Below are 14,747 nucleotides of genomic sequence, written 5' to 3'. Positions count from 1 at the left end.
AGCACGAGTAGGACTATGAAGCATTTTATAATAAAAAAAACTCACTGAAAATTATTTTTAAACGTTCAGTCAAAGTACTTGGGTCTTTAATAATATGTATGGTTCACATATTTTTTCTGGTTTAAACTAGCTGATAAATTGTGTTCACTAGGCTAAGTACCAGTTTGAAAGTCTGAAAAATACATAAAGCCCAGTTAGTATATTTTTGCTGCAATCTTCAGAAACAGATACTTATACTATGTGAGGGAGGAAATCGCAGATTTAAAAAAGGCATATGCAAATTCATAATGTCATGATTCACAGAAGGAAAAAAAGCAACATTATTTTTGAGGTTTTATTCAAACCCCATTTCTACTGCAGTAAGTCACTGTTCCATTTAATCACTGTATTTAAAATATAACATCTCATTTTGTTCTGATTACATTATAGAAAATATTTAGCAAAGATCATTCATTATACTCAATGAACAGAAGTCTTCTCAGTTAAAATATTTGAAACTTTTTACATTTGCTATCTAACTAGATCTTAATAGTCTGTTATAATATTTAATTCTTCACATAGTTCACCAAACCCATATAGAAAAAATCGTGTCTTGCTATCTCAAGCAGTATTTATTACATAACTCATCAGCAAAAAGTCATGGCAAGCTGTTCTTTGTGGTGAATAATAATAATAATAATAGTAATAATAATAATAATGATAATACATAACCAAATAAATAGCTGAGCCATTTCTCCTGAACAAATTAATTGATGCTGGCCATAATTATCAAATTGCCAGGCAAAAACAGAATGCAGCTGATCCAGAAAAAAAGAGTGGATTTAATCTGTGTTGTATCTGTGTTTATCCTTTGGTACAACACTATTACATTGGTATATCCTTACTCAATTTTGAATTCCCACAAGAATTTAAAGCTCATTAAAAAGCCTGACATAATCAGTGAGATCCTTTTAGCTGATTTCGGTGACCACTGGATAAGATTCCGCAACTAAGATGATGTTTTTCTCATTTGTAACAGTAAACATGGATTGTTGTGTTGATTTACAAAGGACACTTCATCTTTAATGCTGTACTGTGTTGTTGTGAGGTAATTAGCAAGCTATATGAAACTCACACAAAACATTAATGTCAATTATGAAAACTTCTTTCCTTGGTCTTGAAATCAATCTTTCACCTAGAATATATTGATTTATAATGATTGTTAATTACATGGCTAAGTTTGCTGATTTGGTAACATCTTATGTCATTGATTTGGTAATGTGTCGCTGATTTCTCGTGACAGAAATTCTTTACTCAGTCAGTGTTCATACGGGAACATTGCCTGCATCAGGGACTGATGCAGACATATTTATCACAATATTTGGAGAGCAGGGAGATTCCTGCAAAAGAAGACTAAACCACTCACATTTTGAAAGAGGACAGGTTAGTACTGAGTTATGTTCCTTACCTGTTTACTGTGTTTCATTTATTGCTTTCTTCCAAAATCATATTTCTTTTCAATTATAAAATACAAGCACTGATTTTACACTGTAGTAACCTGTGGAAAAGATGTGTTGCTTACTAAGAATGGACATTTTACTTGAATTTGAATTGTAGTTTAAGAAAAGTTCAAGTTGCAATAAATTAAAAAGCCACAAACCATTAGTAATTTTTCTTAGAAACTGGAATTAAACCCATTGATGTATAAAATTCTGTGCCTTTATTTCCAGTTGTTTGTGAATTTTACTTACCTATGAATATTAACGTGATATGATGTGACTTCTTCCGGTGACAGCTTCTTTAAAATCTGCTTTGTAAAAATATGTTCTGATACAGGTTAAAAAGAGTTTTCAAATGTGTTAACTATTATATTCTAATTAACCTATTTATAAGTAGAATCATAAACAGGTAAAACTGCTTGTAAACATACTGTAACTGCTCAACATACTGTAACTAGTAGAGAATTTCTGGTCAACCTGTGCCAGTTACAATATTAATGACTATATCTATACAATGTGTTCACACATACCCTGGAATCAGTCTGGGTATGACTAGATAAGATTTTAATAAGACCTTTCAATTGATCTCTGTGCAATGAAACAGGATCCCCCATACTTGTTTCATACTTTTCTTAAGATTTCTTGTGATTGAGATACCATAGATTTCCTAGGCAATCTGTTCCACTGCTTTGCTAGCTTTGCCCTTAGACAATTTTTTCTTTATTTGCATTACAATGTCAAAATATTTTCTCAAGAATAAAAGCATGGTAGGTTTGCCATATTGATTCAGCACAAATCTCCAGTCCAGACTCATGTTTCTGCTGGCAGCCGATTGCTGGCTTCCAGGTAAGACTATATAAAAAAGAGAAACATAGTATATACTCACCAGGCTGCTCTTCCAGCCTGTAGTTTTTGTCAGTTAAATATTTTCTTGATCCAGCCACAACATCCTTGTGTTCAATAGTCACTGATAATTTGTTTCATAAATTAATGTAATTTCCTTTTAAACATGTGATGAGCATCCACAATTTCCTGTGGTAGTATGGACCACACTTTAACTACAGCCCATGTAACTTTCCACATACCAGTTCCATCTGATTTCCATTCTTTTGCTGGATGACAGTGTGAATAATTTTTTCCCTGTCACCCAATCTTTGCCATTCTTGTTTTTATAGAACTCTATTCTGTGCTCACTTGTTATGTCTCTGGGTTGTTTATTGTTTCTTGAGCAGAAGAACACATCTTTATCACCCTAGTTAACACTGCAAGTCATGTAATCATAAAATGGTTTTGGTTGGAAGGGACCTTAAAATTCCTTCCTCCTAGTTCCACCTCCCACAAGACCATGTTGCTCAAAGGCCCATCCAACCTGGCCTTGAACACTTCCAGGGATGGGGCATCCACAGCTTCTCTTGGCAACCTGTGCCAGTGTCTTACTACCCTCTGAGTAAAAAAATTATTCCTAAAAATCTAATCTAAATGTTTCTTAGTTTAATAACATTCTCTTTCTCCTATCACTACACTCCGTGACAGAGTCCCTTTTGCTTTCTTGTAGGCCCCCTTTAGGCACTGGAAGGCCACTACAAGGTCTCCACAGGGCCTTCTCTTCTCCAGGCTGAACATCCCCAGCTCTCTCAGCCTGTCTTCATAGGAGAGGTGCTCCAGCCCTCTGATTATCCTTGTTGCCCTCTGGACCTGCTCCAACAGCCCCATGTCCTTCTTGTGCTGGGGGCCCCAGAGCTGAACACAGCGCTACAGGTGGGGTCTCACAAGAGCAGAGTAGAGGGACACAATCACCTCTCTTGCCCTGCTGGCCATGCTTCTTTTGATGTAGCCCAGGAAATGATTGTCTTTCTGGGATGCAAGCACCCACTAACGTCTCATGTTGAGCTATGATTCTATGATTCTATGATTCTCATCAACCTACACCCCTAAGTCCTTCTCCTCAGAGCTGCTTTTTTAATATCTTTTTTTTTTTTTTTACTTAAGTAATGTATTTGCAACCTCTTTAAAATTTTGTAGACTCCTCCTCTGCTTCTGTTTTTCCTTCGTTGTAATAGATCTCTTAGCTCAGCTCTAGGTATTATATTCAAAAAACTGTTGCTGTGAATGGTCTGAGTGATATGGTGGACTGTGCACTTTAATGCGGGACACCTATATAGTAGTTTACCTGACTTTTTGAATGTGTCATTTCACATTCCTAATGACCCGCATTGCCCATTTTAATATGAAGATAACTAATACTTTAGAGAAGAGTGAAAAGAGGTAAAGGTATATATAATGAAGCTTACCCCTCCTTTAATTTACTACTGAGGAAAATGACATAAGCCATGTCATTAAGCAAATATGCTTAATTTACCCTTTTCTTAGAAATAATATAGTGCTATATTCCTTCCTAAAAAAAAATAAAAAAAAAAATAAAAAAAATCAGTGTCCTATTACCTACTGAAATTCATAGAATCATAGAATATCCCAAGTTGGAACGAACCTACAAAGATCATCAAGTCCAACTCCTGGCTCCACACACTCTACCCAAAAATTCAGACCATATGACTAAGAGCATAGTCCAAATGTTTCTTAAACTCCAACAGGCTTGGTGCCATGACTATGTCCCTGGGAAGCCTGTTCCAGTGTGTGACAACCCTCTCAGTGAAGAACCTCTTCCTGATGTCTAGCCTAAACCTCCCCTGTTGCAGCTTGACACCATTCCCATGGGTCCTATCACTGCTCACTAAAGAGAACCTGACCCTCCACTCCCCCTCATGAGGAAGCTGTAAACTGCAATGAAGTCTCCCCTCAACCTCCTCTTTTCCCCCTCTCCCCTCAGCCACTCCTCTTACGTTTTCCCCTCTAGTCCCTTCATCATGTACCCCTTCTCTGGACACTCTCCGATAGTTTAACACCATTTTTATACTGTGGTGCCCAGAACAGCACACAGTACTTGAGGTGAGGCTGCACCAGCGCAGAGTAGAGCGGAACAATCACTTCCCTCGACCAACTAGCAATGCTGTGCTTCATGCACCCCAGGATACGATTGGCCCTCCTGGCAGCTGGGGCACACTGCTGGCTCATATTCAACTTGCTGTCAACCACAACCCCCAGATCCCTCTCTGCGGGGCTGCTCTCCAGTGTCTCATTGCCCAGTCTGTACATATAGCCAGGGTTGCCCCGTCCCAGGTGCAGGACCCGGCACTTGCTCTTGTTAAACTTCATGCAGATGGTGATCACCCAGCTCTCTGATCTGTCCAGATCTCTCTGCAAGGCCTTTCCACTCGACAGAGACAACAGCTTCTCTCGGTTTAGTATCATCAGCAAATTTGCTCAAAACACCTTCTAGCCCTACATCCAAATTATTTATAAAAACACTGAAGAGAACTGGTCCTAAAATGGAGCTTTGGGGGACCCCACTGGTGACAAGACACCAGCCTGATGCGGACCCATTTGCCACAACCATTTGAGCCCTACCTGTCAGCTAGTTGTCTGCCCCTCATCATTCATCACACTCATGTGATGTTTTTGTTTAGCTGTATGCTGGACGTTTTATTATGAAAGGGAAGATGATTTGTCCATAGTTTTTCTATCAAAAGTAATTGGCTATATTTGTCTTTCCTCTTCTGCTTTTTCTTATAGTTTCTTGCAATCTTTTTTTTTTTTTATTTTTCCCTCCAGATTTCATTGTTTGCAGAATCCTGTTGCTTTAGTCCAAACTGTGTTATAGGTTCGGACAAGTCCAAACTGTGTTATAGGTAAAGGTTTGTGGTGTTGATTACCTGGATGATATTATTATAAATAATTAATTAATATATATATATATATATATAATAATATATTATATTATATTATTAATATATTATATTAATATATTTATTATTTATATTAATGTAATTATTATGTTTATTATTATAATTATTATATTTATATTAATATAATTATTAATATATTATAATAATATAATAATATATAATATATAATTAATATTAATTAATAATTAATAATTAATAAAGGACAAAAAAGTACATAGTCTGTGGCATAACCTGGAACAGAGATTTAAAAAGAAATAATTTATATTTAAATTATGAACATTAATAGAGAGTCAGTGACACAGCAGTTAATGTTAAAGAAATCAGAGACACTATATTGAGCAGTAGAAAAAAATGTTGGTTATAGAATCATAGAATGGCTTGGGTTGGAAGGGACCTCAAAGATCATCTAGTTCCAACCCCCAAACAGATCTTTCCAAGTAGATCCTTTGATCTGTTTGGGTGATCTGTTTGTTTGTTTGTTTGTTTGTTCGTTTTTTCTTTCTGTGAACAATGAAAGTTTTCTTCCGCTTAGATATTTTGTGTATTCACATTCTTTGTAATGCAATAGTTTATTGGGAAAGGGGTGAGGAGTGAGATGACAAAGTGTTCTGATGATACTGATATTTAAGGCAGCGAGAATGAAAGTTGGTGGCAGAAACTACAGAAGGACTTCACTACATTGATTGCCTAGGTAATAAAATGGCAGATGAAATTCATTGTAGCTGAGTGTAAAAGAGTGGATGTGAAGGGAACACACCTGTAAATTTGCATGCAAAATGATGGTCTATGAAAAAGCTGCTTTTCTCCTGTGAGGAAGGTGATCATGACATTATGATAACTCCAAAATGGTGTCAGCTTCATGTTCAGTTGATGTGAAACCAAACTAAAACAGAACAAACCAAATCATAGAATCATAGAATATCCCCACTTTGAAGGGATCCACAAGGATACTTTAGTCCAACTCCTGGCTCCACACCAGACCACAAAAAAATCAAACCGTATGTCTGAGAACATTGTACAGACACTTCTTGAACTCCATCAAGCTTGGTGCTGTGACCACTTACCTGGACAACCAGTTCCAGTGCTTGACCACCCTCTTGGTGAAGAACCTTTTCCTAACATCCAACCTGATCCTCCCCTATCACAGCTCCATGCTGTTCCCTCAGGTCCAGTCACTGTCACCAGAGAGCAGAGATGTCCTTCCTCTCCCCTTGTGAGATGAGATCTTTACTCAGTCTCCTCTTCACCAGGCTGAATAAACCAAGTTACCTCACCCACTCCTCATACGTCTTGCCCTCTGGACCCTTCACCATCTTCATAACCCTCCTTTGGACACTCTCTAAATAGTTTTGTCCTTCTTATCTGGTGGTGCCTAAAACTGCACACACTACTTGAGGTGATGCCACACCAGTGCAAAGCAGAGTGGGACAATCACTCCCCTTTGACCAGCTAGCAATGCCATGCTTGATGCACCCCAGGGTGCAGTTGGCCCTTTAGGCTGCCAGAGCACACTGTTCAACTTGCCATTGATCAAAATCCCCAGATCCATTTTCATGGGGCTGTTCTCCAGCCTCTCATCTCAGAATCCCAGAATCACAGAATGGCCAGGGTTGGAAGAAACCTCTGAAGATCATTTAGTACAATCCCCCTGCTGAGGACAATGGTATGCATGTGGTTTTTGATTATCTCCAGAGAAGGAGACTCCACGACCTCTCTGGACAACCCGTTTCAGTGCTCTGTCACCCTCACAGTAAAGTGCCCTCTTATATTCAACCAGAACCTCCTGTACTTCATTTTGTGCCCATTGCCTCTTCTCCTCTTGCTGGACACAGCTGAAAAGAGACTGTCTCCATCCTCTTGACAGGCTCCCCTCAGATATTTATACACAATGATGAGGTCTGCCCTCAGTCTTCTCTTTTCCAGGCTAAAGAAGCCCAGTTCTCTCAGCCTGTCCTTGTATGACAGGTGCTCCAGTCCTCTAATAATCCTTTTAGCCATCCTCTGAACTTGCTCCAGTAGTTCTATGACCCTCTTGTGCTGGGGAGTCCAGAACTGGACACAGTACTCCAGGTGTGGCCCCACCAGGGCTGAGTAGAGGAGGAGGATCACCTCCCTTGACCTGGTGGCAACACTCTTCTCAACACTCTTCTGAATGCACCCCAGGATACTGTTGGCCTTCTTGGCCACAAGGGCACGCTGCTGGCTCATGGTCAGCCTGCTGTCAACCAGGACTCCCAGGTCCCTCTCTTCAGCACTGCTCTCCAGCAGGTCAGCCCCCAGCCTGTTCTGGTGCCTGTGGTTATTCGTCCCTACGTGCAAGACCATGAACTTGCCCTTATTCAACCTCATGAAGTTCCTCTCAGCCTGAACCTCCACCCTGTCACAGTCCCTCTGAATAGCAGCACAGCCCTCTGGGACACCAGCCACTCCATCTCCTAGTCCTTTCGTATATCCAGGATTGCCCTATCCCAGGTGCAGAAATTCAGCACTTGCTCTTGTTATATTTAATGCAGTTGGTGAATGTCCAGCCCTCTAATTTGCCAGGATCTCTCTGCAGGGCCTCTCCACCCTAAGGGAATCAACTGTTCCTCCTAATTTAATATCTTCTGCAAACTTACTTAATATGCATTCAAGTCCTGTATCCAGCTCATTTATAAAAATGTTGAAAAAACTGGCCCTAAAATGGAGCTGTGGGGAACCCCACTGGTGACTGGCTGCCAGTCTGATGTAACCCTTTGAGCCCGACCCAAAGATTCCATTTGGTCAGGAATTACTAGAAAAAATGACATGCCCACCCCCTCCAATGTAGAATATACTGTCATGCCCCCAGGTAAGTTCTCTTGTGAGGATGCATAATAAATTCTGTGCCTTACTGATTCACTTGCTTAAGATGTATAAAAAAGAAAGTCAAGTGATGTGAAGTATCTTTCATACAAGGAATGACTAAACAAACAAGAACTGTTTGGCCTAGAAATGGGATGTTATAAGGAAAGGATAGGGAGATAAGAAAAATAAAATGGCATATAGAAAATGAGTAATTCTACTTTCTTATGAAATATGATAACTCAATAGCATTAAATGAAACCTGCAGGTGGCAGATTCAAAGCAAAAGGAGGTGGCTTTTTACACAGTGCATAATTAATCTATTTTACTTTCTGCCACAAGACATTGCGGATGGTAAAATGCATGTTGGTGCAAAGAGCAATTGCACATTGTCATGGAAGACAACCAGTAAGTGAAAAGGCACTCTGGCTTGGGAAATCCCTGAACCACAAATTGCTAAAGCTTGAGAATGCTGATATTTAAGAATTATCTCTATAAATTTACCCTCTTTCTAAACTCTTTCCCAGGAATCTATTATTGGCAGCTATTGGTGACAGGACTAGATGGATCTGTGGTCTGATATACTATTACCAGTCTTATATTCTTTTTTATTACAATTACATTAATGAAAAAGTTGGAACAAGGTTTTAGTGACAGTATCATGAATAGAAGGTGAAAGAAAGATGTAAAGGGCAAGCTGTCTTGAGGGACAGTATCACTGGAAAATATGAAGTGGACAGGAAAAGAAGACAAAGTTAAGAAAAACTGAGTTATGAAAAAAAGAACTCTCCTGGTCTCTCTTGACTGTTAAAGGACTATAATATAAGGAAAAACTAAGAGGACAAAAAAATATAGCAACATATAAGAAAATAAATTAGGGCAGAAAAGACAGCTTGTTTCTATTCATTCAAGAAATCGTGTATAACTTTTTTACCAATTGAATGGGTTAAATAAATGTGGATTGTAATTTTGCCTAGCTAACACTTTATCTAAAGCAAGCCAATTTAAATAAGATCCTTTTGGCTTTTATTAATTACACTTGCAGTAGTGTGTTTAATACAGTTCCTAATGCCTTTATACTGAGCAGGGAAAAAAAAAAAAAAAAAAAGTAATGGCATCAACCAAAAGTACATTCTTGCTAAGGCTGAAGGAGTGGGCAATTTAATGTATTATTATGAGAATTCATTGATAACAATGGGTGATTATGACCACTGTTGTCTAATGACTGTTAATTATTATTGCAAAGAATGAGACTAATGATAGGTCCCTTTTTTAGAGAGAGTTAGCTGTGAAGGAACATGAATATTAGCGATACAGTCCATTTCCTCTAAGTCAAGGGTCATGTAGACTGACAAGAAAATTATATTTAGCTTGGAATTACAAAGAATAAAATTAAAAAGCAATGAGTGCTCCCAAAAAGTTATTTACAAGAAGTTCCTCACTGCTATGTCTTAGTTTGGGCTGCATATGCATTACATGAAGGTCTGTAACTTCCCACGGTAACTGTTGGGGAGGTCATGGATATAACAAGGTAAGAATTCTGGAAGTCCTAAGGCTGTGATAGGAATAATAAATCTGATATTTTCTTTCTCTGAGCATGTTACAGAGAATAGTCACACACTGCTAGGAGAATGGGCCAGATGACATAATAATTTTTAAAAATCATCTCTTCTTTTGTTGCTTTCTGGTCATCATGCTTTTTCCTGTCTGATGGCAAATTGGCTGGCAACAAATAAAAATTACAACGTCTGCTTCTACTATCCATCTGCGTTTTTTTAATGTCACCCACACACATGCCCATGTATCTACTCCCACCCACTCACATTCTCTCTTGCATGGAACACATTCATTCTCTCACTCACATAATTTATTCATCCCAACATGCACTAGTGCAGTTGCCATTTAGCTTTTGTTTGCTGGTAGCTGTAGCAATATTTAAACAGATGTCTATTTACATCCAAAGAACACATCAATTCTTGCTTGTATGCGTGCACAGCCTTACTTATAGTTTCTAATGTCAGTATCATCCTTTGTTTGCATAGTCATCAACAGTGTCAGTATTTCTGTTTAGAGTTGAATAATGCTGCATTTCCCATTTGAAAAATGGGATAACTTAGAATATAAAATACTTTGACATGTTTAAAAATCAAATGCCTTTTTAAAACCAAGTTCAATTTACAAGGCCTGTCCTGATATTTCAGACACTCCCTTTGATTCAGTTATGAGGGAGCGGCTGAATTTTCATGAGACTTCTGCAAGTAAATTAATGATCTGAGGTTTCTTTCCAGTGAAACTAGTGGGATATTTTTCATAACAGAGACTGAAATACAGTGATCATGAATAAGGAAAAATGCATACATTCAAGGGTCCACATATTTTCTGAATAAGGTCTCTACATATAAATGTCAAAATAGCAGAATATCATTCTTTTCTGTTGGAAAAGAAAAGATAATTCAGTATTGAAAGGAGTCCATCTTTCCAAACATAGTCTTAAAAGTATATGTTTCTTTCACTTTCATGCTATTTATTTTGCCTTTACCTTATCAGGTCAGTATTTCTGAGATGAGAGCAGTAGACCTTGGGCAGTTAAGCCAAGTGCTTGTTGAGCACAATAACGTGGGTTATGGAGCTGGATGGTACCTGGATCGGATTGTCATCCATGAATCAGGCAAGACTGATGGCCAATATGCATTTCTTTGCCAGCAATGGTTAGACAGTGGAGTTGGCGATGCACAGATGGAGAGAAAGTTGAGACTTCTTGGAAAAGTCAGGAATGGAATGCTGACAGGAAAGATTCATGGTAAGGCCCTAAATCATCAAAATTCCTTCAGGTTTTTGTTTTAATTGTAATTCATATTATTTTTTAGGTTATTTTTAAAACTAAAACCAAAATACAGAAATAATATAACTTAAATGTTAGTTGTACCTCTCAAAATGTCTCTCCAAACAATTTCCAGACATGGCATATAGAATTATAGTGTTGAGAGAAGAAAGACTGGAGCAAAAAGAAGAGATTAAGTGATGGGGGCAATGGAGAAAGTATGTTTTTAGTTGAGGCTTGAAAAAAGCTGAAGCAGAAAGAGGTAGGTTGTTCCATATGGCAGTCAATGCAGAGCAGAAGGCTCCTGCAACAGTGATGAAATTAAAAGAAGAGATACAAAAACTCTTTTAGCAAATGAGACTTTCCCGTATGTTCACATATTTGAAAAAAAAAAAGAAAAAAGCATTTGCTTTTATTTGCAGTTTTCTTTTTTACTTACATCAGTGGCATGAGTTCCTGCAAACAGTTGATCTGAACCTAATATCCCATTTAAACTGTTTGGTTAAAGGACCAAAATTCAGAAACAACGTAGACATTGAAAACTTGATAAGTCTTTTTGTACTTTGTCATAGGACTGGATTTCTTAGCTGTTTCACGTCTTTTTTTTAAAGAGGTATAAAATGGTGCTTTGGGTCCATTTATGAAATTTGTCTCAGAACTGGTAGACCAAACTATGTAAAGTGTTAATTTACATTCTGAATCAACAGTTTTGTATATTGATCTTTATTGATTTCTATATTCATGGATATTCCATTTTATGCTTAAAGTTTTATATTATGCATAGTTGCAGACACAACAGTAGTAAGTACACATATATTTAGCTACCTGTACTTTGTCCAGTATCAGATATTTTATATCACCTCTGGAAATACAAAAATAATGTTACTGAGACAACAGAAGAACAGAGTAGCATGGGAATACAAACATAAGATGAACAGCTTGAGTAGTGATAATTTCAAAATAAGAAATAGCTATACTCCAACACTGCAAGTATTCCAGGTCTCTAAAAAGGTAGATTCCTTAGGTACCCTACTACAGAGCACAGCAGGCTTCTCCTGAAAGTTATTTTAGTTTTTTGGTCATGGTCTATTGTGTCTCCCTTCACAGACTATATAAAAGGTGTGAGAAATCTTGCATTCTTATCTAGTGTTGAAATGTAACATTATAAAAAAATCCACCATCACAAACATATAGTCATCAAAAATTTGAGTGTAGACCCACTAGTATGTTCTAGTCTATGATTGTTAAAACTCAGTTGTGAATCTATTCTACATCAGTTCTCATCTGTGTATATAATACCTTTCAGAAGAATATTACAGGTAAGCAGAAAGCCTATAAGGAATTTAGAAATAAGACTGATCAGCAAAGATCACTATACCTCAGAGGTCAGAAAGTATATGGATGCAACAGGACTTACTAAATGTCAGACTGAGTCAGATTTTATAAAGAAATTAAAATAAATAGTAAAGGTTCTTCAACCATTTACTTACAAAAAGAAAATGGAAAGATAAGTGACTATGCAGGAGCAGTAAGGTGGACACTAAAGGTGATGTAGGTAGAGTCTCTAAACAAATTGAATACTTCTCCCTGTTTTCATTAAGGACCCACAATGTGGGCAAGGAAAGCAAAATCAAAGTTACTAGTGGGAATGAAGTTATTGGAAATCACCAAATCTGAAATGCAAATATAGTTCAAGTTTCATGTAGTCAGTGGCAACCAAAGCAGTCTTTATCCCAGAATATTGAAGGAACAGAGAAGTGAGGTGGCAGATCCAGTAGCAAGGTTGTCAAAAAAAATTATGAAGGTGAGAGGTACAACTTTTAAATAGCAAAAGTAATACTTCCATCTAAAATATAGAAAAAGTAGTTAAGATACCACAGGTAAACAAGAAATGAAAGAAATGAGTTCACAAATGATAAATTGTAAAACAAAGTTGATACTTTTTAGAAATATTTTCCAGAAGGAGAAATGCAATGGCATTTACTCTGTCTAAATTTCAGTACTGAATTTTATTTGCTTTATGGGAAATTATTATGTAATTGGAAATTAGAAAGGGGAGAGTAGTAGTAAAAGCAAAATGAAAAAGAGTTAAAGAAGGGAGAGTAAAAGTGTTAACGAAATCTGTTGGAGCTACAGAGCCAGGGTTATTGACAAGAGGATGAAAAGGCTGGAAGATAACTGGAGGAAAGCAATATAAATGAACAGAGCAAAGCTAAAACACAATTAAACCTGAATCCAACTATATATTTAAGCTCTTAATTTTGGTACAAGTTCCTAATTTGCATAGAATTTATTGGGAAATTTGGAACTAGGTAGTAGATAAGAGTCTACTCTTATGGGATCTGTATGTCTTTTAATGATTTCTACTACAAGAGTTCTTCAGCAGTATGTGAGTAGGAGAAATACCTGGATTTGTTATATGATCACAGAATAATTTTGAGAAAGCAGTGTGATTTGCTGTGAATTAAGTATTTGTAACCCTACAATGTATTAGGCATTATCAGTAAAAATAGAGAAGAACTAATGACACTGTGCAAAGAAATAATTATATTTCACCTGAAATGCTGTGTACAATTCTGACCATCTGTGTCCAGAGAAACTTGTTCAAAATTAAATGGATGTAAAGAAGATGCAATGACAGAGGATATGGCAAGACCTTGTTGTGAAAGGATATAAAACAAAAACAAAATACTTGATCTATACAGGCTAGCAAGTTAAAGATTGAAGGTGGACACAGTTGAGGTCTATCAAAGTAATTGGTGCTTACATATGAAGAAGGAAAAAAGTTATTTAGGCTAATGAACAAAGTTGTCACAAAAATAAATGGATTTCATCAGACACTTAATGCCATTCTGTCAATATTAAAAGATTTCTGAGAAAAATAGAATGATTTTTAGCATAGTTCTCTTTTATACTAAACTAAAGAAAGTGAAAGAGATTATACAATATAGTTAATATGTAACAGCAGATTAAGGTGCTGTAGGATCCAATAGAGGCAGACCTTCCATTCATTGTTCCTAGGCAGCTATATAATAATAGCTTAATAGGCTTAATATTTTAATATTCCAGGGCTAAAAAAATCTGGATTATGTCAGAGTTGGTATTCTAAATTTTCATTTTAGTTCTTTTTTCTTTTTTTTTTCATGTATATCATTGATTGTATTTGTATTTAATGTTCACAGACCTGAATGTTGGAGCTATTTATGATTAGCTGTAAAGTAATAAATTTTGAAGTTATTTTAGATGATTTCAAGGATTATGAGAGCTTTTCTTTTTTGTTTTTTTACTTTCATAGCATTTATGAATTCATGGCATAGATCCTTACCTCCTGTAAATTAACAAAGCTTTATTTAAATTAATTTATACCAGGATATAAAGATTTGCCTATTGTGGTTAGAAAACAGGACTTTACAGGACTATGAAAATTACCATTTCCATTACTCAAAGTAAAATAGATTTCCAGATTCCAAAATAGCTATTAGAAAATATTAAATTCATACTTTGGCTCACTTTGCATAAACAAAGCTCAGCTGGTTGTGATCCATTTTACACAAGTCCAGGTGATCAAAGTCTTTCTGTAGAAGTCATTATTATTTTTAATGAAAAACAGGATTTTTATATTTAATTTTATATTTATTTATATTTTATTTATATTATGTTATATATTTATGTTTATATATGAGAACATGATTTACATATTTCAAGGTCTGAACCAGTTTATCTCTTCTTGTTACAGAGTATATGTAGCAAATATGAACAACCTAATTTAAGTAGCTCCTCAAAAAGTTGAAATGCAGACAATAACCTCCAGGATCAAAGTCA

General features: G+C 36.5%; 1 protein-coding gene across 3 annotated transcripts in view; it reads left to right on the top strand.

The window, feature by feature from the left end:
• Nucleotides 1-14,747, top strand: part of RP1 (RP1 axonemal microtubule associated) — a 216,958-nt gene that overhangs the window by 165,793 nt on the left and 36,418 nt on the right. For 2 of the 3 annotated variants that reach the window (XM_038175398.2, XM_038175399.2), the window contains 2 exons: nt 1,283-1,422; nt 10,652-10,904. In XM_038175398.2, coding sequence (XP_038031326.2) covers nt 1,283-1,422; nt 10,652-10,904 — 393 coding nt within the window. The remainder of the gene's footprint in view (nt 1-1,282; nt 1,423-10,651; nt 10,905-14,747) is intronic. The other variant, XM_072034607.1, reaches the window with a different exon arrangement.

The sequence above is a fragment of the Anas platyrhynchos genome, chromosome 2 (assembly GCF_047663525.1).
Source record: "Anas platyrhynchos isolate ZD024472 breed Pekin duck chromosome 2, IASCAAS_PekinDuck_T2T, whole genome shotgun sequence".
In the NCBI taxonomy this organism is placed as follows: Eukaryota; Metazoa; Chordata; class Aves; order Anseriformes; family Anatidae; genus Anas; species Anas platyrhynchos.
Note: the sequence above shows the minus strand (reverse complement) of the source record. Positions and strands in the feature narration are given on the sequence as shown.